Source organism: Apostichopus japonicus, chromosome 3, assembly GCF_037975245.1.
Source record: "Apostichopus japonicus isolate 1M-3 chromosome 3, ASM3797524v1, whole genome shotgun sequence".
Lineage (NCBI taxonomy): Eukaryota > Metazoa > Echinodermata > Holothuroidea > Aspidochirotida > Stichopodidae > Apostichopus > Apostichopus japonicus.
The window spans coordinates 5,687,841-5,713,071 of NC_092563.1; the positions used below are offsets into that span (position 1 = coordinate 5,687,841).

The following is a 25,231-nucleotide window of genomic DNA, read 5'->3' on the forward strand; positions in this document are numbered from 1 at the left end:
GCTACCAATTTATAGCACGATCCAGTTTTGACTTTGCTACCAAACTTTCAGATTTTCAGTAGTAAACTGCACGTGTTTTCTGTGTGTATCGGGTCAGCTATGCACAACAGTCAAAATCACCGTCTAGATATTCTTTTTCGGTAAATTGTTTTCAGATATTTACACAGGATTTGATAAGTCATATTAAAGTCTCAATACGAGTTTGCTGATGAATTTCGGATAACAAACTTCCGAAGCAGATTCAATGTTTCTTATTCTAAATGCACTATGACCAGATGGGTTTAATGGAGAAAAGCTGTCACAATCGAAAGAAAGAAATTTATTTTCTTTTGCCCATATGGCGCGAACGATTAACCCGTAAAATCACTGCGACCGCCCATATCAACATGTTCATTACACAAATGTAACCTATATATACTCGGAGGAAACGTCTGAAAACACCTGTTTATTCATTGCAATGGAAGGAAATGACACATTTCGCAAGCTACATTGGAAAGACCAAAACATAGATACTATTCAAGACAAGAAACCTAACACAGGCTAGCCACGAAATTGAAAGTAGTCCTATGCCTAACGGTCGTAAACAAATTAGAAAGATTTGATTGGCACATGATCTGTTGGACGGGGCCTGCCAATTTTGATTGAAGTTTGCAGATACTACGGACTCGTTACTAAATCTGGCGAATTTTATTCAGCTCAAAATGTCACAACGACAGATAACTCAATAAACATAATGAATATTAATATGACAATTGCATAGTACCGTGTCACTTTCACTTAGCTATTTGGGCAGTAAGCTTGAAAGGTTCGAAGTTTAAATTTGGCTAACACACATTGAGACTGTAAGTAGCGAGGCTTAGTGTGATAAGTGCTATAATCTAGTGTGCTATGAGAAAGTTTATTAGAAATTGCATTATTCTTAACCTCGAGTTGGGGGTAGGGGAGGGTGGGGGGCGCATGAGGTACTGCCCCAGTTCTGTGATAAACCTGAAAGTTTCCCCTTTGATTCATAAATATGAATCGCTCATTTTGGGGGTAAGAAAGTACCCTTTCCATTTGTCAAAAAAAGGTGCCGCCCTTTTGTTGAGAAAAAGGCATTTCAAATGATGCACAATCATATGATCCAGTTTGTCTAAAGGTTGTGAGTTAACTTTGTGGTTTGCCCACTCAAAGTCACATGTTTCACTGCCCGTTGAAACTTGTGCCGCACACTCCCTTCCTCCCCCCCCCCCAACCCTTATGCCGACCCCAGTGCTTTACCTTGAAGTTCATCATCATGAACAGCGGATATTGATTGACGAAGAAAGCCCATGTAGACAGTAACCAAAATGTCTTGGAGGATATGATTATTAATGTGTCGCATCTCGTGTCTACCGAAGACTCTGATGGCAAATCCTCTGCTGGTTCCTTTGGCATCAAAGGTTCTGACATCGTTTCAGACATTGACAACTCATCCAATAAACTCTGTGAAAGTTAAATCCCATTTATTTCAAAATGTGACCAATAAATAAACCAGAATGAAAACATTTCATGGTTCCTTGCTGCTGTTCGTTAGTTCCATTCAAAGGGAAATTTCTAATACAAGAACAGTAATTTATGCTCACAAACTTTTGTTGCCAAAGTAATGTTAAGCCCTGATATCAATTGCAACACACATCAGTGTGTGAAGACTATCTACCATTATCATCATACCAAGTTTGACGAAATTCCGACTAGTAATAGTAGCCAAGTAATTGTAATTTGGAGTATTTCACGTTTGATCCCATGACCTCATTAACATTCATGATATGAGCACCAAAATCAACAGGATTAATCTACTTACTATGGGCCACCCACTCACCAAGTATGGTAATGATTGGTCATTTCCTTGTTGAGTTATTGTGCATACAAACTTTTCATAACGAAATAATGCTAGCCCCCCCCCCCCCTATAAACATGCATGATATCAATTGCAACGCACAACAGTGTGTGGAGACTATCTACCAATATCATCATACCAAGTTTGACGAAACTCCAATAAATAGTAGCCAAGTTATTGCAACTTGGGAGTTTTTCACGTTTGACCCGTGACCTCATTAATATTTTTTAACTTTGACCTCGTATAACTTCGCACACGAAGGTCACACGGGGTCAACCTATTGACATTTATGATCAGAAGGTACCTTTGACATCTGAAAATTGCATCGAAACTGTAAAAATCCCCAAAACACGAAAAGGTCACCAGAGGTCAAATTGAGGTCAAGGGTCACCCAGATGCGGGTCAACAACTGGATTACATTGAAGCAAGTACCAACCTTAACGGACAGTTCGTTCTCAAGTTATCACAAAAATACTAGTTTTTTCTTATCATTAATTGACCTTTGGTGACCTCGGATCACATGACCGTTAAGTTTGAAAATATTCCCCTATACCATTTGCAACTTGTCCCAAAATATCAACCGTGTCACACCTTGGAACTGAGAGTTATTGCATTAAATGTCTGAAAATTAACTTTGACCTCGTATAACTCCGCACACGAAGGTCACACGGGGGTAAACCTATTGACATTTTTGATCAGAAGGTACCTTTGACATCTGAAAATAGCATCGAAACTGTAAAAATCCCCTAAACATGAAAAGGTCACCAGAGGTCAAATTGAGGTCAAGGGTCACCCAGATGCGGGTCGACAATTGGATTAAATTGAAGCAACTCCCAACTCTAACGGACAATTCGTTCTCAAGTTATCGCGAAAATACTAGTTTTTTATCATTAATTGACCTTTGGTGACCTCGGATCACATGACCGTTAAGTTTGAAAATATTCCCCTATACCATTTGCAACTTGTCCCAAAATATCAACTGTGTCACATCTTGGAACTGGGAATTATTGCACTAAATGTCTGAAAATTAACTTTGACCTCATATAACTTCACACACAAAGGTCACCTGGGGTAAACCTATTGACATTTTTGATTGGTGAGACGTGAATATAGCATCAAAACTGTAAAATTTCAAACATTTTTGTCTTTGTCCATTTTCTCACCCAAAATACTAGTTTTTTAACATTAATTGACATTTGATGACCTCGGATCACATGACCGTTAAGTTTGAAAATATTCCTCTATACCATTTGCAACTTGTCCCAAAATATCAACCTTGTTACACCTTGGCACTGGGAGTTATTGCATTAAATGTCTGAAAATTAACTTTGACCTTGTATAACTTCACACACAAAGGTCACCCGGGTGTCAACCCATTGACATTTTTGATCGGAAGGTACCTTTGATATCCAAATCTAGCATCAAAACCAAACATTTTCTTTTTCGCCCGTTTTCTCCCAAACTAAGCACATTTTTTCTAATGTGACCTTTGACCTTTTGACCTTGGTTTCAAATGTAATTTGATCTGCTGATTCCAAAAACCAACACGACAAGTCTGTACAGCCATCCTAACTCCGACCGAAAACTTTGACCCCATATAAGTTCGCACACAAAGGTCACACGGGGGTCAACCTATCGATATTTATGATCGGAAGGTACCTTTGACATCTGAAAATAGCATCGAAACTGTAAAAATCCCCAAAACATGAAAAGGTCACCAGAGGTCAAATTGAGGTCAAGGGTCACCCTGATGTGGGTCGACAATTGAATTACACTGAAGCAACTCCCAACCCTAACGGACAATTCGTTCTCAAGTTATCGCAAAAATACTAGTTTTTTAACATTAATTGACCTTTGGTGACCTCAGATCACAAGACCGTTAAGTTTCAAAATGTTCCCCTAACCAGTTCACAACTTGTCCCAAAATATCAACCTTGTCGCACATTGGCACTGGGAGTTATTGCAGTTTTAGTATTTTGGGTTTTTGGACCATAACTGACCTTTGGTGACCTTTGTGGGCACCAAAAACAATAGGGTTCATCTACTCACTATGGGCCACCCACCCACCAAGTTTGATCATGATCAGTCAATCCCTTGTTGAGTTATCGTGCATACAAGCTAAAGCGTCACACACACACACACACGCACACACACACGCCAACCTGAATACATAGGTTCCTTTGCTTTTAGCAAGGAACCAATAAATTAATAAACAAACTCAAATAAAAAAAATTAAAATAAAATAAAATAGATAAAAAATTAAAATAAAAAAAATATAAATAAAAAAAATAAAATGGCTATACTTTTTCTTCCTTTTTTTCAGTATTCTATAACATGTAATGGACTTTTTCTGGTTTTTGGTTTACAGTAAACATGTACACCAAACGCGATATCTATAAGAGTACAAGTTCGCTCTGGGATAAGAGGGGGGCAGGTGGGGTAAAGGGGGAGATGGCGGGTCTTATTGATATTTTCTGGTTACCATACCTCTTTCTGATGATCATAGAGCATCGAGATGCCACAAATAGAGAAAATAGCAAGTATGATGGCAACAATAATATAGGAAGACGGCACGCGAGAGATAACTTCTTCTTGGCCAAAATATCTGAAGTAATAAATGAGAAAATAAGAAGAAAACATCTAAGTTACTTAAACCTATATGTTGTACTAGTTGTAAATCGCTTTCTTGGCTCATACGTTTGCTCAAGATGGGTTCAAAGATTGAGGGGGTGGGACTGGGATCGGGAGGGGAAGGGGGGGGGGGGTAACCTAAACTGTAGATGAATATTCCAATGCGAGTTTCGACACATACCATGCCGTATCCTTGATACCTATATATGTATTGGCAAATTTCAAGCATTGTGTTGCAATGCGTGCTCCAAATTCTGGTCATCGAATTAAAAATGGGGGAGGGGAAGGCGTGGATAGGGAACGCTCTTGCGGGCGGTGGAAGGCTAGAGAGAAGGTTCCTCACTCAGCCCTTATACTCTTAGCATTTGTCTTGTTTAATTTTTACGGGAGATGGATAGCTAACCGCCATGAAAAACAAGTCACACTTAAAATCATATTGTTCTAGCCACCAGGGCCTATGAAAGGTATATCACAGTTTAATATCATTTATTAAAGTGAAAAATGGCAGTGGGCCGTACCGCCGCAAAAATGTACTTGATTTTCTCTTTAGTTTCGTGACTACCATCGAGGTAGAGAGTGGAAAGTTGATAAAAGGCTCCTAAATGTTCTGGAAAAAAAACAATATGCTTTTGTTCACAATCAGAAATGTCGCACGTTAATCAGAAATCGAAGCCCCAAGAATGTGATTATCATATAAAATGGGATAGTTACACGAAAATGAATTAAGGCATATAAGGCAGACGCATAGGCATATACTCATATTCCTAGCTGACCATATTGACTGACAAGAAGACGTGCATTATAGGCTATAGAAAAAGAAGTAAGTGAAGGAGGAGCGTGGTTAGGCGGTATATATACCTGACGTCACAGCTCACTCTCTGTGTAGTTACCCGATAGCACAACTGTTTAGGTGCACATATGTCAAGGTTTGGGGGACGTGAATTTTTGAGTTATCCCCTATTGACTTTCGTATGGGATGAACCTTTATGGACGGGGGGCTGTAGGCTAATTGTTATAATTATTAAGTTTACGAAATAGGGTTGTGGCTGTGGCTGCGCCGATTGCGACTCCTATATAGGGGGAGGCCGGGATCTAGTGGTCCTATACCCAAAACCAAAAAGAGTTTATAGAACGGTTCATTCTGAGGTATGCTCATATTATAAATTAGGTCCAAAATTACAAACCATTGGTGATCATTCGTGAGATGGAGTCACATTTGACAGCACTGAGGTTGTTCTTGTTTCTTTCTCCAGCGACGCGGTCGCCATTTTGTGTTTCGCAAAATCAGTGGTATTGGAATTGATGGTAGGGAGTTGCACTGTATTGTATCCCACCTATTTGTTCACAAGCGAACGTTTCTATGATTTCCTGAATTCATTTTCGGTAATTTATTACAGCTTATCGTGTATTTCGCTTGTGAACATTATGTCAGTCACTTCAATATCTGCTCACCCTTTTTGGTATAGTCACGAAACAATGGAATAAAACACAAAAAAACCATGAGCGCCAACAGTCTATGTGCATGACTAGAGATAACATAGCTTAAAGGCATTGAAGACTCGCCCCAATACAGCGTGCCGCCCTCTGAAAAAAAAAGTTAACTTTCCGTCACTCTGCAAGTGAAGTTTTTTTTTTCTTCTTGTCGCTACAAAATGCAAACAGTAATGAAACGTGATACCTTGTTATCTTTTATCTAGACCTGAGATGTCCACGCTGCTATGTACACTGTGTTGTGGGTATTGACCGTAGCTGTATGTATTGACTGTACACTAGTGTCTAATTACCGACGGTAGCCAGCTGTGTGTATATTTCAGGGATCGATGGTGGTGTCTAACACCACCATTATTCAGATCAAAATGTTTAACACAGATAACCCAATAAAAATGATGAATATTGATATGAAAATTGCATAGAATGGTGTTATTTTCACTGAGCTTGTAGGGCAGTAAGCTGGAAAGGTCGACGTTAAAATTTGATAAACACACATTGAGACTTTAACATTTTGAAATGATTCAAACCTCCTCTGGTTTAAATGGAACAACCTATAGTCTCATGTCACTGCAGTGTATACCGCCATTACATGTGCTACCGTATTTTGCAAGTGTGTACTACAGGAGTTGCTGGTGTTCTGGCGTTATTTTTCCTTTTTTTTTTTTTTATCAATTCTCACCCAAGATGATTAATTACTTATCATCGTTCGAAAAGCAATAGTTATGGTTAAACGACTAATAAAAAGTACAAATTATAGTTATGCTGGTATTGTTTTTTTTTGTGTGTCAATTCTCTACACAGTGACCCGACCAATCAGGAAGAGAGGATGTCAAAACACTTACACTTCAGCACCGTTATGCTGCGATAAATTCGCCAACAAATTATTTGGGTTGATAAGGAACGTCTGTATCGGAGAGAAAACTAACGGTCCGAGAGCAATGCCCAACGTTGAAATCGCGGACGCTGTCGCACTATGGGTAGGAAACCACTGAAAGAGAGTAAAAAAAATCAAAGAGTAGAGTATGAAATGCTTCCCGAAAGGTAATGAGTGCATGCGGTACCGTATTGAAAAAAAAATCAGCAATACATATATATATATACTCCGGATGTGTGACCTGATTAATTCACTTTGGCTTTGGCTTTGAGTACCATGTTTTCTGTATGCTGCCTTGTTGGACAAATGTAACCGTAATATAGTAATTACCTACTTAGAGATCCGCGTTATTGTCGCTGCCGACTTTGCAAATCCGCAATTCCTCTCGCAATTTTGCAAGGTCGGGTAAGAGTGACTCCATATAGTTTTCCTTTTTTTTTCGGGGAAACCACAAGGAAGAAGAGAACAAATCATATCACTGAACAGGTCGTGGACATTCATCAATCTCGAACAATGAAACTGATTTTATTTAACATATTTTGAAGGGACATTCGCTATAACGGATTTCGAACCAGTGACCTACACAGAATTACAAGCCCTGAGTTTTACCATTGAAGATATGATGGAGCTCCTTATATATATTGCTCAGTTCTTTGCTGAAGAGGGCGGAGGGCGGGGGGCGGGGGGCTAGCTGATAGAATCGGTACCTTAAATGCCGTGTTAGCAGGGATCACACAACAAGTCAATGTGATAAACAACAACACCCCCCTCCAAAGTCAAACATACAGCAACAAGAGGAGGGGTGGGAGGGGGAGAAAGGGGAGGGGGTGGGGGTTAAAAGCAGTCAATATTAACCTGGCATTCACATTATATGCAAAATACATAAGGTAGAAATATTCGTATGTTTGCTTTAACGGATGAATTGACTTAGATGACGGAGGGGGCCGAGGCGGTTGGCAGGAAGGTTGAAGCTATCTTAACCATTTGAGAAAACGGACCAGCGGCCCAAAATAGAGTAGGTCTTTAACATGTAGTCTATAGTGTTGTACTAAACATCATACAAAGGGCACCGTGTATTACATGACAAGGGGAGAAGGAGAGGGGATTGAATCTATACTGACTATAACTCTAAATGTGACTGATCTTGGAGACCCGTTGTTCCTAAACTATTATAAGATAAACAAGACTGCCATGATTTCAGATTACTTTATATGTCTGTTTCGAGCAAGTTGTTTAGTTCCTTTAGAGATAATAGTAATGAAACCGGGGGAAGGTGGGACGAGAGGGGGGGGGGATATGTTCCTACCTTTAACGGACTAAATTTATAAAAAAAATATATAAACGAACCTGGGCTGCATTTAATCCGATGCAATTAAACGTTAATCCTATGGAACATCCGCCGACGATTCCACATGTCAGCCCGACTAATAGGAAGTGTACATTTAAACAAAATGCCGTTACGAAATATCCTAGTCTGTTAGATATGTATAAGAAAAACGGAGGAAGGAAAAATAATTGAATATAATGTAAAAAGAAAGTTTAAATTAGAAACATACAAACCTATACTCTTAACATAACAATAACAATGATAATAACAATTATTAATAATAATAATAACAACAATAATGTTATACATGTCAATTAAACAAAGTGTTTAATTCTAATTGGAAAGTGCATTCGGCAATCACAAATATATGGGAATCAAACCTCGAACGCCATCGTTAATTTCGTTTCCATTATGAACGGAGAACTCCATGTCTGTAGGGGTTGTGTTAATTAAGCCTATTGAAATAGTAAGATCTTGCATGACACTACATCAAGATATTTCTCAAAATCTATAGTTCAAGCAACATTAGTAAGTACCTTACGATAATCTCCGTATCTAAATCAGCAAATGTCTCCTTAAAAGCTCCGTAGTTACGTCATATAAATTTATGTGTATTTAATACTGAGAGTGAATTCCTGCTTATACTTACATCAAGTTAAAACATGCCAATGTGACCATACACCTCAAGCTTAAATGTTTATCCAGAAATCCACCGAGTATCATGAAGGGTGTTTCGGCGGTTAAGGTTAAGATATAAACTGACTGGTATTTCTTTGAAAGAAAAGAAAACAGAAATATATATATATATATATATCATTACGATTTTCATTTATATATATATATATATATATATATGATATATATATATATATCATTATATAAATATATTCATTTATATATATATATATATATATATTCATTTATATATATATATATATATATGATATATATATATCATTATATATATATATATATATATAAAATGATATATATATATATCAATTATAAATATATTCATTTGCCTTTGTCGTTTACCTCCATTTCATTAACATAAAGTCTGTTCAAAGTATCTCTTTCGAGATCCGGCTTTCGGAATAACAAATGATTTTCGAGTTGGTTAGCATCATGTTTGTCACCAAAACAGAACTAGTATTGTTCGATACAGATCACAAACGCCTACATTGGAATCACGACCTTCCTTACCGGTTTGTATATACCTACATTAATTTTCTTGCCGTAGGCAATCCTTCTATCATACAAATGTAGCAACTGAACCATGTTGCAATAAGCTTAGTAAGCAACTCGAAGTTGATCAGATATAGTACCGGTATTTATTTTTTTTTTTTTTACAGTTAAAATAATGACTGGATCCCATTCGTATGTCGCACTTTTTGTTGGTATGCTCATGATGTGGGTGAAAGTTGAAATAGCAGTCTCAGTTCACTAATTAATTAACTAAAAAACAAATACCGAGGGACTGTCTCATATATATATATATATATATATATATATATATACATACATATATATATATATAATGTCACAATTAATGTAGGTATAGCCTATATACACACACACAATCAATATCATTTTATTTCTCCTTGATTTTAAGCCAATAAAGATCACGGAATAGATCAGTCACATGATCATATCTACTTCTTCTTCTACCTGCATATATCATTCTTACAGCAAAATTTTTATTTGAACAGATTGGAGTTGTTCATATAAATGTTGGTTGATACCAAAATAAAGTGAGTTACCATAATCAATATGCGAAATAACCATAGATTGGACAATAGTGCTTAACTCAGACTTAGTATGATAGAACCGCATTTTAGAAATATTTCTTAGATTCTTAAAACACCTGGAGTTAAGTGAATAGATTTGATGCCGAAAAGAAATGGTATCGTCAAAATGAACACAAAGGTTACGAACAATTTGGTCAAAACGTACACAATCTACAGTTCAAGGGCGCCGTTTTGTTTTGAAAATTGGTGGGGACGTGACTATCTAAGCGGAGCGCGACCATGGGTTCGCGCGGAGCATACCAGAATATTTTTTAACAGATGTACCCCCCAGATTGCCGGAAATTGCATTTCCCAGACACAATTATGATCAAAAATGGGTCATTCATTTTAATATTTCACGGTTTGAAATGTTTCATGAAAATTAGTAACTAAAAAAATACAAGAATAAGAGTTACTGATGATGAATTTATCAAATACAAACATCATAATGAGCCGATATAAAACAAGAAATTAGTCCATCTTCACTTTCCTTCACCGCCCTTTGGGCAGTTGGGCGTGGGGTCCCATTAATATGTGCTGGGAGCTACACGCAAGTTGACGCAGCAACAACAACATTGGAATACACAAACAAGACTGAACAGGGAGTCCTGCTGCCCCCCTGGTTCGACCGCTGGGTTCTGCATTAGCTCCCAGACAAACAGATAACTACAAATAAACAAAGCAGATGAAATAGAATATTGTGCTGGAGAAAGGCGAACAGGGTCAACAAGAGGTATGATGAGCAGCATCAGTCGTTGGAGTGCAAAATCAGCCAGTGGAAGGTGAGGATGTGGCAAGTGTGAACTTAGGAAAACCGGTACGAAAGTGAATAAATATCGTGTTTACGCGCTACTCTTATCTAAAAGTTTAGAGACCAGGTAGGGGTGGCTATCCTACCACGCGGTATAGCAGGATATCATGGATAGTCGGACCTCCAAAATTCACTCAAAAGATGGTGGGGACATGGTATACCATGTCCCCACCTCTGAAATTTTTGGTGGGGACGCGTCCCCGTGTCCCTGCGGGAAACGGCGCCCCTGCTACAGTGTAGAGAATAACACCCTTGATATGAATCAGTTTTAGTATAGGAGGGGACCAAATACAATTATTTGGGTCTTGCCAGGGTTGAGTTACAAATAATATTTGCGCATCCAACGTTGAATACAACCAAAGGAGGATTGCAGAGAGTCAACCAGAACAAATCCTTGATAATGGTGCCTGAAGTGTTTATAAACCTGGTGATCATCAGCGAAACCATGAATATTGAAACATTTTCTAGAAACTTCAGCGTAAAAGTGAACGAATATATATAAATGTTAAATAAGACTGGACCCAAAACAGATCCCTGTGGCACACCAAACTTAATTGTAATCTGATCAGAAGAGCAGCCCCCTATTCTAACTTTTTGAGATCTGCCCACAATAAAACTATTAAACCAGTTAAGGATAATACCATGTAACCTCAATTTTCATTAGATAATACGGACAATAAGACATTATGGTCATTGGTGTCAAAAGCCGAGCTTAAGTCAAGGAGTACCAGCACAGTGGTATATATCCACTGTCACTGGCAACTAATATGTCATTAGTCACCCTCAAAAGGAGGGTTTCGGAATTATGGTATTTTTGGTAAGCAGATTGCCTGGAAATATTGAGGCTATTATAATGCATGTGAGTATTCAATCGTTTAAGGACAACTCTTTCAATCAATTTACCAAAAAAAGATAGATTGGAGATCGGTCTATCATTTTTTTTTTTAATTGTTATGATCTAAGCCATTCCCTTTGATGGCAGGAAAAATGTCAGCAAGTTTAAGACCATTCATACTGCCAGTGATGAGAGACAAATTAACAAGATGACATATGCAAGGAAGAAGAAGAAGATCAATATTACTTTGTAGAAGATCTCTCGGAAGTATGTCACTAGGGGAGCATTTAATTCCAGTATCATTAATTATCTCCCTTAACTCATCAACATGCAGTGGTAGGTTCAAACTGAGATAAGACAACTCCACGATAAGCAGTAGCAAGCTGCTCAGCATCTCTATCAATGTCCTGAAAATTAGAAATCATTTGTGCTATTTTGTCATTAATAAAGTACGTATTAAAGTCATTAGTAAGAGAGTGTAAAGAAACAGTATAAGTGGAAGGATTTTAGTTTGATTTTTATCAAGGAATTTTATGCACAAATTTGTAAAGGGCTTTGGAATTCCCCTCACAATTTTGGAAGTTGATTCTAAAGAAATCACTTCATCTTTGATCGAGCCATTGTCGTAGTGTTCTTTCTAACTTGAAGATAGACGTCTTTGTCAACAGGTAGACCAGAGTTATGCCATTTCCTTTCTGCTTTCCTGCGAAGACGCCGCTGATTTACATAATCAGTGTCAAACCAAGGTGCCGTGTTAACAACTTGTATTCTTTTGGTCACTAGTGGGGCATTTTTATCTATTATCAAAGCGATTGCAGAATTATATATGTCAACTGCATCTTTGAAATCCGTTGTCAATGCTTCGTAGTTGGAAAATTCACGGTTTATATCACAGGAAAGGGCTTTTGTATCAACAGACTTCACGTTTCTAAAGGATATATCTTTATACTGATGCTGATCGCAAGTGAGTAAAACACCAAACTTAATAGGAAAATGGTCGCTCAACGTAATATTATCCAGAACGTCTACGGTTTCAACAAGATGCTCACTGGCAACCACAACATCCAATATATGACCAAGATTGTGTGTAGGTGAATTCACGTACTATATGAGCCCAAATGAGTTCAGAATATCAGTTAATTGAGAAGTAGATTTGGCAGTACTTAGAGATGTCAATATGAATATTTATATCACCACATAAAATAATATATATATATATAAATAATATATATAAATAATATATAAATCATAATATATTTAAATATAAATGTATATAAATATATATATAAAAACATATATATTTATATATATATTTATATAATAAAAAATATATATATATATATATATATATGTTGAGACTAGTGGACCACTAGTAGTTGTAACTCAGAGTTTCACGCGTGTGTGGGTGTAAATATATATAATATATATATATATAAATGTGTATATATTTATCTAGATATATCGGTTTCGAACAAACCTAGCCCTTCATCAGTGCATGACCAATCGAATGTCACGTTGCACTAACCAAAAAGAAAACACCAGACCCATCAAAATATGCTTGCAGAGATTATACCAGCATATTTTGAATTGTCTGGTGTTTCTGTGAAATAGGTCAGTTAAAGTTACGCTAAAGGTTTCAACACCTCGTTTTAAAGTTACATGTATTAACATGGTCAAGTTTATGAACTATGTGCTTCAAAGCATGCTTTTTGTGTTTGTTGGGAACATTTATAGCAAATAAACCAAACTTAATCGCTGAAACTCAACACCCCTCTTGTATTTGTATTATTTCCTACCACGAATCTGTGCATGTGATGTTGAAGAAGTTTTATGTTGACACATTTTTCAATCACATTTGCAGCATAAATGTTCAGCCTAAATTTTCAATTTAGGAGTGTTAGCTCAGCGGTTAACGCCGATGCCTTTCAATCATAAGGTCCCCGGTTCGAGTCACTCCCAGATTAATGTATATGTCGTCCAGTTACAGAGTTGTTGACAATTAACAATTCATAATCATGGACGTTAAATATGAATGTAAGAGACTGACTTCGGTCAGCTTGCAGCTTTGATAAGCCAATGAGGCTTCTTCGCGAGTTCCTGCTTGCAGGAGGATCTTAAATACACAATCATGAGACTTAAGTTTATAACTTCTAACGACATAGTAAGTACTATAAATATGACAGTTATATGGGGTTTATTGTTTTAATTTTATTGATCAAAATGTTCTATGTATTAGAAATTATCAGTTATTCGTATTTATCATTAATTTGTCTAGCGTAAAAAGAGAGTAGCTGCTTTAATTAATAATAAGACACACTGTTATATTGATACTGTGATAACTTTTTGGCAATTATGGTAAATTGTATGTTGTTTGGTGTTATAGTTGCAGGTATGAATAAGTCTATTCACAAAGATCAAATTTAGATGATTAATTGTATATAGAAGGCGTATTTTATATGGGTATCATAATTAGTTACCTTTTTGCTGTTTGGATGTGTTGCAAACTGCTCTATTCCCCAATTAAAGCTTTTTTTTTCTTTTTCTTTTTTTACGTAAACACAATTTTCCGTTTCAGTAACAACATACTGTGTGGAAATACCTTGCTATAGATTGTAATCATTATCAAAATACAGCAAATGTATTACGCAACACACCTAAGTCCCGTTGCGCTGAGAAAAGGGTATGTGTGTGTGTGGGGGGGGGGGGGGGGTGACAGAGTAACAGCCCGAGAAAGAAAAATGATAACATTTAGAAAAAATGAGTAGGCCTAATGTTTAAAAGCAAAGCCATATATTCAGCTTCTTTCTTTGGAGGGGGGGGGGGAGGGGCAGACTATATTCCACAGAAAGTGGGTGTAGAAGACATGGAAGCTTGCTGACCATATGGACTTTGTGGCAACAGCAGGAGGAGAAAGTCAAACTAGCCTACTAGAGCACAGGCGGCGAGCTGTATAGGACCTTAGGACATGACTTTGTAAGTAGGAGGGGATAATGAGGGGAAGGGGAGGGTGAGGGGGAACCAGGCCATGGATGTAATTGACAATTAGGAGAAGAACTCTGAAATTGATGCACTGATTTTAAAGGAATCCAGTGAATATTGCAAATGATAGGAGTAACGTTAGTTACCTAGATTTTGTCTGTGGAATTAACCTAGCTTGCGCCGTAGTTTCATATAGGCGACGAGAAGTTTTGGGAGGCCACATTACAAGTTGTTGGTGCTGCATGGAGATTAATCTCCTTGATTGTAACATTTTTAGGGGAGAGGGGGTGGGGGGTTGTGGGTCAGTTTTTTTTACCTCCAGACAAGTTCATCGAACAATTCTTAACAATGGTCATGCATTAATGTAAACAATGTAACACCGTCGATCACTGTTAAGACAGCAAGATGTCGCTCTCATCAATAGTACATGGAAATGAAACTTTGCTAGTTACGCTAATAATATTCCATCATTAAGGGACAATATCAAAGATCAAAACACTAAAGACGACGATATATATATCGCAAAACGCCATTCAAAATGCAAGGTTGTAACCAAATAGTTCTCATACAGTGGGTTGTCTCTAAGGGGTACCCTGGGCTATAAAGACCTTAATAGTGCAGAAAACGGTTCTACGCTAACACTGTATATATACTGTATATATACTGTATACATTATTTAGCGTACCATATACGTGAGGTCACTTGGTCTGCCATGGGCTCGGATGTACGAGACTGTGTAAGGTGCCATGTTGCCTGTTTTGAAGGAGAAAGATATGCCCGTCAAACTTGGCTCATTCTTTTCATTTACTATAGTATACAACAAGAACTAGCCTATCCAAAATTACAAGAATATATTACGTATATATTACATATATATATATATATTTGCGATGTATGCCATGGCGTAGCACTGTGTTAAATAGTCATACATACTTGTATAATATATATATATATATATATATATATATATATATATATATAGGGCCTATATATATATATGTATCTATATGTATCTATCTATATATATTAAAATATCTATATATCTATATGTATCTATATTGATATATATATATCTATATTTATATATCTCTATATATATATATATCTATATGTATATCTATATATATATATCTATCTATTTATATGTCTAGATATATCTATATATATATCTACAAATATATCTACATATATCTACATATATCTATATATATAAATATATATCTATATATATATATATATGTATATAGATATATATATAAATATATATATATATATAGATATAGATATAGATATATATATATAGATATATATATATATATATATAAATACATACATACATAAAAAAGCAAACAGTCATCGCATAAATATCGAACATACACAGAATTTTCAGGTGCATCATTGCACACTGTAGACCTATTCAGAAAACAACAAAACATTTTTCTTTATTTAATATCCCAACTATTCTGAAGTTAAACATAAGGTTATATACATCAGTAGTTGTTATTATAAATTAATGAGTGTCACAATGTGAATTTTAATTACCCGCACAGTAAAACTGATATACCTCATCATCGATGATCAAGTTAACAACGCGAGGTAGGTAGGAAAGGAATAACAAACCACTTTTTGGAGTGACGTTTATGATACTCACCGAAGCTTTGATAGCTTCCAACCGCAAGTGTTGCAAGCATTCCGCCAATTAATGCTGCAACAGCCTTAAACAAAGACTTCATGTTGTCAATTCACAACAGTGCTATCACAGTGCTATAACAGTGCTACAACAGTGCTATAACAGCGATCGCTGTAACGTTAAAAAATCGTAGAATGAACAGACGTGCGTCTGTGACTGGAACTGGAACTGAAGCTATGAATGAATGTATAGTGAATGACTGCCCTCCACTGTAAGATAAGTGCGATGTGTTGATTATCTCGTGATGTCAATGCGCCCTGTTATTATCAGTATATCTGTTTCCTGCCTGGATGTTGTAGTAAACTTCTTAATTGGTGTAAATTTTAATAATTTAAGGTGACTTGAGAGACGATTTTCCTCTTTCTAAATTTTGTTGTTGAAATAGGAAGGAAAAAAAAATTAACAATATAAGAAATTCCACAGTTCGCTTTTTTAATAATCGTTTATTCGTACTTCTTCGGATGAACAATGAGACAAGCATCTGATAATAGACATATCTTAAACAAAATATTTCCCTGTGATTTAATTTAATCTCGGCTTCTTTGTATTCTGAAAATTTAGTAAAGAAACAAACAGTTGCACATTCTCATTGTAAGAATTGTATTTTGGGGAAAATTTTACCGGTACTAGAAAGAGCAATGTACTGTAATGGCCTTGACGATCGCCTCAACCAAATCAAATTATCATAATATTTGTTTTTATTATCATGTTTACATGTTGCAGTTTCAACAAACGATTAATGCTAGCTTATATTACTGTGCGTGGGTCTGCAGGATGCTAATTAAATCAGGTAATGTCAATATGGTGTAAGGTTAAAAAGTGCATTCTGTTCTACTACCTGAGACAAGCTCATGACAAGAGTTACTTTCCGGAGTGAACATTTGAATAAAAACGAAACGAAAACTGATGTCATGAGTAACATCAACAGACGTGAACAGTTGTGGAGAGACGGACGGACAGACGGACGGACACAGACAGACAAACTCAGTCAATCGTATGTAGACACACCAGCTTTGCTGTATATATATATACTTATATATATTATATACTTATATATATATATATATATATATATTATATATATATATCTATATATATATATATATATTATATATCTATATATATATATATATATCTATATATATATATATATATATTATATATATATATATCTATATATATATATATATATATATTATACTCATTACGATTTTCATTTATATATATTCATTTGCCTTTGTCTTTTACCTCCATTGCATTAACATAAAGTCTGTTCAAAGTATCTCTTTCGAGATCCGGCTTTAGGAATCACAAATGATTTCGAGTTGGTTAGCATCATGTTTGATCTCTAGAGTAAGGCAAAATATGTCACCAAAAACAGAACTAGTATTGTTCGATACAGGTGACAAACGCCTACAGTGGAATTACGACCTTCCTTACCGGTTTCGAACCTCTGGACCTACAATCAGCGTCCATAGCCTAGTGGTTGGGTGTCCGCGTACAGAGCGGAAGGCCCGGGTTCGAATCCCGGTGGGGCCGGAAGTTTTTTCACTATTCTTGATTTTCCAACTCATTACGATTTTCATTTATAAATATATATATATATATATATATATATATATATATATGTATCAAGTAATACATTGTTGACCATTTTCGGGGGAACCATTTACACTAACATTGGCGTGTGTAAGTATTGGGAGGGGGGCAAGAAAGCAGATATAGGTTTTTCACAGGTGCTTAGGATATCCTGAAGCACTCCAAACAAGAGACCGTGGAGATTTGCCTTTTGCTTCTTTGTAACCCACCACAGCTATCTAGAAATGTTGCACTAACGTTTTGCTACCCACCTCTTTTCTCCTCTCCTCTCCCCTCCTTTGATGATAAGCTTCATTAAGTACTGTATATAAGTATGGTTTGCCATATATAGGGGAGGGGGGGTAGACGAACGGTAGTAAAGAGAAGCAAGATATTTAAAGAAAATAAAAGCTAAAAAAGTATATAGTAGAAGCAAGACAAGCAATTTAGTAAAATATCTTTGGATGTTACACAAAGAGAGTGTTTATATACGTGCGTTATATGTGTGTGTATGAGTTGGGAGGGAGGGAGGGTTGACATGTTTGCTGCGTCTTTCAATTAAATGCATAACCCCGTGGGCATGTTCGTGCACGCATTAGGTTAAAACATGTAATACAAGATTTGAACGTTTTATTATAGGATTCCTAGAATGACTGTCAACTGAAGATGCAATTCGTTTTTGCAATTCTGTCATAGCGCCCACACTTAGACTAACTCGTAACGTAGATATTAAGCTGAGATTTCGACATGGAACATGAAAATAGCTTTATATTTGTACATAGTGAACATTTTTATTGTTACTGCTATTTTGATTAACGGACACATTTAGGGGCAGCAGAGTAAGGGAGAAACTATAGGAGAAGACATATCCAACATAGACAACAAATCCAACATATCCAACAGAAGACAACATAGACAACATATTAGGGGCAGTTGATGATGATTACGATTATGATGGATTTTTTTTTACGCAAATTCACTCATGCAACATCATCAACCAGAAACGTTCTTGTATCAATGTAACTTTTAGTATTGATTGATAGATATACTGATCATAAACACCACCCTTACATATTTACGAAAAATATTTTCGTGTTTCGTGATATCAATGTATCACTATTTCTATAAGTAATATGATTTGCATAACTATAATATTACCAATCCATTATACTCTGGAGATTTCTTTAAATGGTTCGCCTTTTATGTTTACGTTTCCCGTTTATTATCATTGATCAAATAAATGATATGTTTAGTAAAAGGATATTTTTTAGTGACTAATATATATATTATATTGATATAATGTATGATAAAAAATATATATATATATATGAATTTACAGAGCATAGCGACGTTGAAGTCAGTGCATAACTGGTGGCGCTGTTACACTTCACATCGATAGAAAGATCGATGATTAACTCATGTACGTGTTAGATAAACGTAGGGTCCGTAGCCAAGGAGACTTTGAAATATTCCTATTTGGGATCTGATGGCAGGGTCATGATAATTAATAAGCCTAATAGCTTTCTCTCACATTCCTATATTACGATGCCGGTTGACCTCTTAGTAAGTTTGATTGTAACTTTAATTTGTTACTCTAATTCAGGCGCGTAGCCAGGAATTTGCCAAGGGAGGGGCGAAACTGTAGATTCGGCATTGCAAACTATCTAAGCGTAGCGCCACCATGAGTTGGCGCGAAGCGTACAAGAAAATTTGGGCTAAAAATGCCTCCCAGATCGCTGGAAATGGCACTTCCCAGGCCTTGTAAGTTGCATCTTAGCATTTTCTCTTTTGAAAATACTAGCGATATCATAAAAACATTAAAAATAAAATAAAAAATATGCTCAAGGGGGAGGGGGGCGGCTGCCCCCTTCGCCCCCCATTGGCTACGCGCCTGCTCTCATTAATGAAATTCCATAATCTGCGAAGTATGAAACTTCAAGACTATAGGAACAATGTTCCTATGATGTTACTGGATCACGTGATGTATCATTTACATTATCGATTTTAATGTCAAATTATACGTCATGTTCAGTGAGTAACACGAGCCTCAATATTCCGATATCAATCTGGGTTGGATATTTACGAAGAACGCATTTAACCTGTCTCCTTTACTAGACGCGTGCGCAATTTTAACCTGAGACAGCTTTAATCAGATAGACAGCTTTAATTGGTTAATATTTCACTTTAGCGTACGGTAAAGTTAAGAGTGAGAAGGTTCTGCGGTGACATGTAAGCAAGAAACGTCACAACGAAAGCATGTTACTTTTTCTCGATTTTTTTTATTATTTTAGTCTATCATTCTTTCTTTGTATTATTTAGAGAGCATCGTTCCCCTTTAATAATAACATGAGCTTCTCACCTCTCTCTGTTTTTTTCTTTTAACTGTATCTGATAAATCCTTCTTCTTACTCCTTTCTATGCTATTATACACTACATCTGACATCACTGGCTTTCAACAACAACAAAATCGATGACGAACCTCATTTCAAGGGCCTAAGCTGTATGTTTCCTATGCATAGTCACGTTTACACCATGAGTCCCAGGCACAAAAAGTCACGTTAGGCTCTCGCTTGACGGTTCACGTGAGAATCCTTTTGGGAACGGATATCAGAATCGAGATGGTATATAACCTTGTGGTGGTGATGAAGAAAGTCGATTCCACTTTGTGCCATTTTCATCCTTTGAGCAAAATTTCTGATCATCAAAAAAAAAGGGAGTAATGAGGGAGAAAGATCCTTCCATTTAGCCTTTCGAGGAGACTATTAGAGGTTTCTTTTCTCTTTTTTTCTCGCAAAACTCTCCGCTTTTAAGAAATATATATAGCTTCGATGACATATATTTTCTTGCACTTACTTGCTTTTGCTACGAAATCCTCCTTATGTGTCATTTAACATATAAACAAAACCTATATATATTTATATGTATATATATATATATATATATATATATATATATATATATATATTACATTTTTATTACAAGTTATTTGTCACGTAAGTGGATGCAAAATTCCTGGTATTGATATGCTTCACTGTGTGCATTGGAGCACCTGTATCGCATATAAAGAGTAACTAAATTCAGGGTTTCTCGGCTCCTTATTGTTGGTATGTTTCACCGAGATATATCGGAATACCTGTGCTTACAAATTGTAAGAGCCGTTACGTCATATTAGATTCGTGTTTTTTTTTTTAAGTTGATGTTAGGGTGGGGTACAGGAAAGTTAGTTAGTTGCATTCCATCTGGTAACCATATCACGTCGGCGAGAGAGGTAGTTTCTCCGTTATTGAGAACGAGAGTTAACATCTTCAATTAAAAGGCAATGAGGCATCAAATTGTGTTCCTCTAATATTGTCACTGAGGACAATTTTGTATACTTGTTATTGAGAACAAGCCGCTACGATACATTGTATTCTCGACGCACGAGGTCGAGCAGAGTGCTTTATTCGTTTAGTGTGACAAGCGGAGTTTGCTGTATAGTAAACCAGATTACGGGCAGGCGACCCCCAATAATCTGTGAGTATTCTAAGTATTAATGTAAAATTGGTATATTCTAGGACCACATTAAATGAGAGAGTGTCATCATTTCGTAAATTTATTTGTAAGTAAACTGTATGATTCAAAGTGCTTGAATTGAAACGAAATTCTTAAAAGTGGTCGAATAACTAGTAGAACTGCTGAAACAAATACATGTAACGAGAGTTAGTTTCATTTTGTCGCATAATTGGTTTATTATTGAGATTGTATGGAATTTATATTTGATTGATTGATTTATTTGTTGTATCACGTGAATATGTACAATGTGATAGGAAATCTTCTAAAAAACCTTCAGATGGCTTAACAAAGTAGAGGTCTCCCTGTAAAGAAAAGGGAAGAGTAAACTAAGTATATAAGAGCCTTAATTGTTTGAGGAACAAAGGCAGATCTTAAAATTGTCGCGTAAAGAATTTATTGTGAAAAATTTGTAAGATTATTTTTAGAAAGCAAAGGAAATGCTGTATCATGTTTACGTTAATTTGTCTCGTAAGAAGTGAGAGTTAAAATGTCCTTTATAAGTTGCGATAAATCAATCGTAGTTTTGTTCGGGAAATTGACCGTATGTTTAAAACAAATATTAGGAATGGTTTTGTTCCTCTGTTTGTCTACAGGGTTTTATTTTTGGTGACTCCAAACTAACTGCTTGGTGTCACGGGGGTATTCTTCCGTGCCGATAGATGTGGTCTGGTCCACACTTTTAAGACGCCGGATACAGGTATCCTGCTTTGACACGTGCGAAAAGCTGAATGGTTTGACTCCGCCTATAGCGACTACCTTGTGGGCGGTGATCTTCTGAAGCCTGTCCTAAAGCGTACTATAGCAGTGTCAGTTAGCATAAAGGGGGTAGGATTCACTGGATAAGTATCCAAGGGGGTGTAGTTATTTTCATATGTGCATTTCTTTTATGATTTCTTTTACAAATAATCATTGAAATATCTCGTGCCAATAAATCCATGAGAATTAAAAGCAGAGTGTTTGCGTGGTTTCTTGATTATCAATTGAGCGTTACTTTCTAGAAAGGGTCACTATGTGTCACTTGTGACATTATTAATCTGCTCTTACAGCTTCTTAATTTGATATAACTTAATAAACTGAAACAATAAATTATTGAAGTTTTCGTAAGAAGTGAACTTTCCTTTTGTTTCGGTTCCTTTTCGTACATTTTCATTGTTTCGCAAACGATGAAAATTAAAGGGGAAGAATAAAATATATATGAAGCGATCTGAGATGAAAAATGTTGTTTCCATTTCAATGTTCCTTTGTTATAACCGTTTCTTCCCAAATTTGGATGCTGGATCCATCACACTATTACCTTTTTAAGCTGGTTTCTAACCCTAGATCACCACCATCATGACCCCCAGTAATAGATATTGACCTAACGATCATACAAGCTTCAACTGTAACATTCTGAAATAAATTCGTTTCGTCACAGATGAAAGTTTTGTGTCCATTATAAGTAATAATAAATATAACGATTATTTTTTTTATAGTGATCAATTCACGCACTACCTCAACCTCGTACATCAAAAAAGGGAAACGAAGAATTACTAACACAGATAGTTTGAAGGGTGATGGGTCCCGCTTAAGGGGTTTTAAAAAGCTACCGCACAGTACCGTAAGTGTCAAAACAGTGAAACACATAATGTTATAGTATAAACTTCATCATTAGTAAATTCCGCTTAAGATTAAATGTTTTTGTTTTCATTTTTCACCATATGTTTGCATCAATAATTTTTGTATAAGGACTATTTTCTTGTCTTTTGTTTTTATTTATCTTTAGTATAGATATAATGACATATATATTTATATCAGATAAACAGAAAGGAAATATGGACTTGATGTTATAAATGATGGTGTTACGTCAAGCGAAAGTATCACTATAGTCCCTTTGATTGGTGGGTCATCTCCGCAAAGGCTTGCCCTAGGTAAACCTACGTCTGTTCAGGGACGTAGCCAGGCGGAGCAATGTGGCGATCGCTACCCCCCCCCCCCACGCTTTGAGTACCTCGAAAAATAAAATTAAAACTAACAACAGGATATATCATGAAAACCCTCTTTTCAGGTTGAGGGAAAGCTAAGCTACCCTTTTCAACCTCTCCCCTGAAAGTTTGTCTTATATATACGTGATACAAAACTCTTATTATTGTTTATTACCTGCAACGTGGGCGGCATTTTGGGCTAAAAATTTTCTTGTACATCATGACGCTCCATTAAGTGTAATAATGCTGCCTTTGTGAGAAATGCCCCTTTTGAAAATCTGCTCACCCCCCCCCCCCATTCAAATTTCTGGCAACGTCCCTGCCTCTGTTCCATGCATACATTTAGCTTGATGACTCGGTCATGCCTGGCAGTTACATGGGTTATCACTATACATGTACACACGCCACCCCCCCCCATCCCGCCAACCACCCAACACACACGCACACACTTGTGCACACTCCTTAGACGGCGCCGCTAACTAACAGTACTTTAATGTTACAAGTATAAACCACACTCGACTCCCTGATTGGCCAATGCCCGTTACGTCACTAATCTCGTTTCCTCAATTCACGCAATACTATCCTATGAAGATGACTAAGGGTCGAAGTGTGGTTACTCGATACTTTACAACAGGAAATAATATCTTCCACAGGGATGCTTTGATGCTGCTGTTCTTTTTCAAAACTTTTCCAAAATGCATTCTCACGTGCAAGCAGCACTGACGTAAGCGCATTTATTTGTGGCATTTACTCATTTGAAGATTTTTTTTTACTACTCGTGGTATTAAAGGGGGACGTGAAGTAGTAAGAACGAGGAATTGCTTTATTTTCGTATCCTCTGTCTCCCTAATCTTTATGCCAGTCTGTCCTTGTGTATAACTGTCCGTGTTTCTGTCATCTGCATCTTTTATATATATATATATATATCATATATATTTATATCACGACTGAAATTTTGTACTAATTAAGAGACACAGCTAACTTGATTGAAAAGACTATACTTTTCACAGAGAAATATGTTTCTCTTCTAAAACCTCATTATCAGCAAAAGAATAAAGTTAATGGAATATTCATTCCCTCAAACGAACTATATTGCACAATAAATTAAAACAATAGCAATAGTTTACTAGAGCACATAATCTCAAATTAATTTATTCGTTATCACGTCTTAAACAAATGAGAGCGTCTCAAAACGTTTACTCATTAAGTTCTCTTCAATTTTCAGTTTTATAATTAGAAATTCACTGGAATAGGAAAATACTACTACTATAATTAAAGAGTTTATGTAGTAAACAGCGATTTCAATAAAGTTGAATACGTAATGTCTCTGAAGTCATCATAAATATTTCTGCCAATGTCAGATATGAAACTAGAAAAGAAACATTTTTACTTTTCGAGACACCTGATCGGAATAAAATTTCTCAATCTCAATGGCTTGACCAAAGTATTTAGCTATGGTATACAGGTTATCCAAAGTTTAGCAATATCTACCCCCCCCCCTCTCCCCCTCTCCCAATATGCTAAAATGAGATTTTAAACAATGGTTACATTTCTTTAAGTTTTATATGCCCCTCTAATTTGCCACATCCTTTTAGCATTTTGCCTCAGTGAAATATGAAGTTAGAATTTAACCTCCATGAAAGAGAGACAAACCCAAATTCACAATCTTTAACTTATTTATAGTGAATTGGTGCTGAATAAATCCCCAAAATATTTAAGGAAAATCTTTTGTCCGTTTGGAAGACAAAGGGATTTAAAACGTCGTGTGAGGGGGCATTTAATATTTGACTTTATTATGCCACTATACTGCCACTACACTACCACACTACTGCCACTAAGAGTGCCAAAATCTTTGCT

The 25,231-nt window shown here is 36.2% G+C and overlaps 2 protein-coding genes across 5 annotated transcripts in view; one reads left to right on the plus strand and one right to left on the minus strand.

The window, feature by feature from the left end:
- The window catches only part of LOC139961328 (apicoplast pyruvate carrier 1-like), an 82,730-nt gene that overhangs the window by 6,523 nt on the left and 50,976 nt on the right, over positions 1-25,231 (minus strand). For 2 of the 4 annotated variants that reach the window (XM_071960471.1, XM_071960478.1), the window contains 5 exons: positions 8,831-8,952; positions 8,202-8,328; positions 6,823-6,968; positions 4,346-4,463; positions 1,261-1,464 (listed from right to left, as the gene is read on the minus strand). In XM_071960471.1, coding sequence (XP_071816572.1) covers positions 1,261-1,464; positions 4,346-4,463; positions 6,823-6,968; positions 8,202-8,328; positions 8,831-8,952 — 717 coding nt within the window. Of the gene's footprint in view, positions 1-1,260; positions 1,465-4,345; positions 4,464-6,822; positions 6,969-8,201; positions 8,329-8,830; positions 8,953-15,278; positions 15,347-16,244; positions 16,748-25,231 lie in introns of those variants that run through there. The other 2 variants (XM_071960462.1, XM_071960486.1) reach the window with 2 other exon arrangements.
- LOC139961314 (vesicular inhibitory amino acid transporter-like) overlaps positions 17,159-25,231 on the plus strand; it is a 68,274-nt gene continuing 60,201 nt past the window's right edge. Inside the window, exon 1 of the mRNA XM_071960454.1 lies at positions 17,159-17,277. The gene's annotated coding sequence lies outside the window, so the exon portion shown is untranslated. The remainder of the gene's footprint in view (positions 17,278-25,231) is intronic.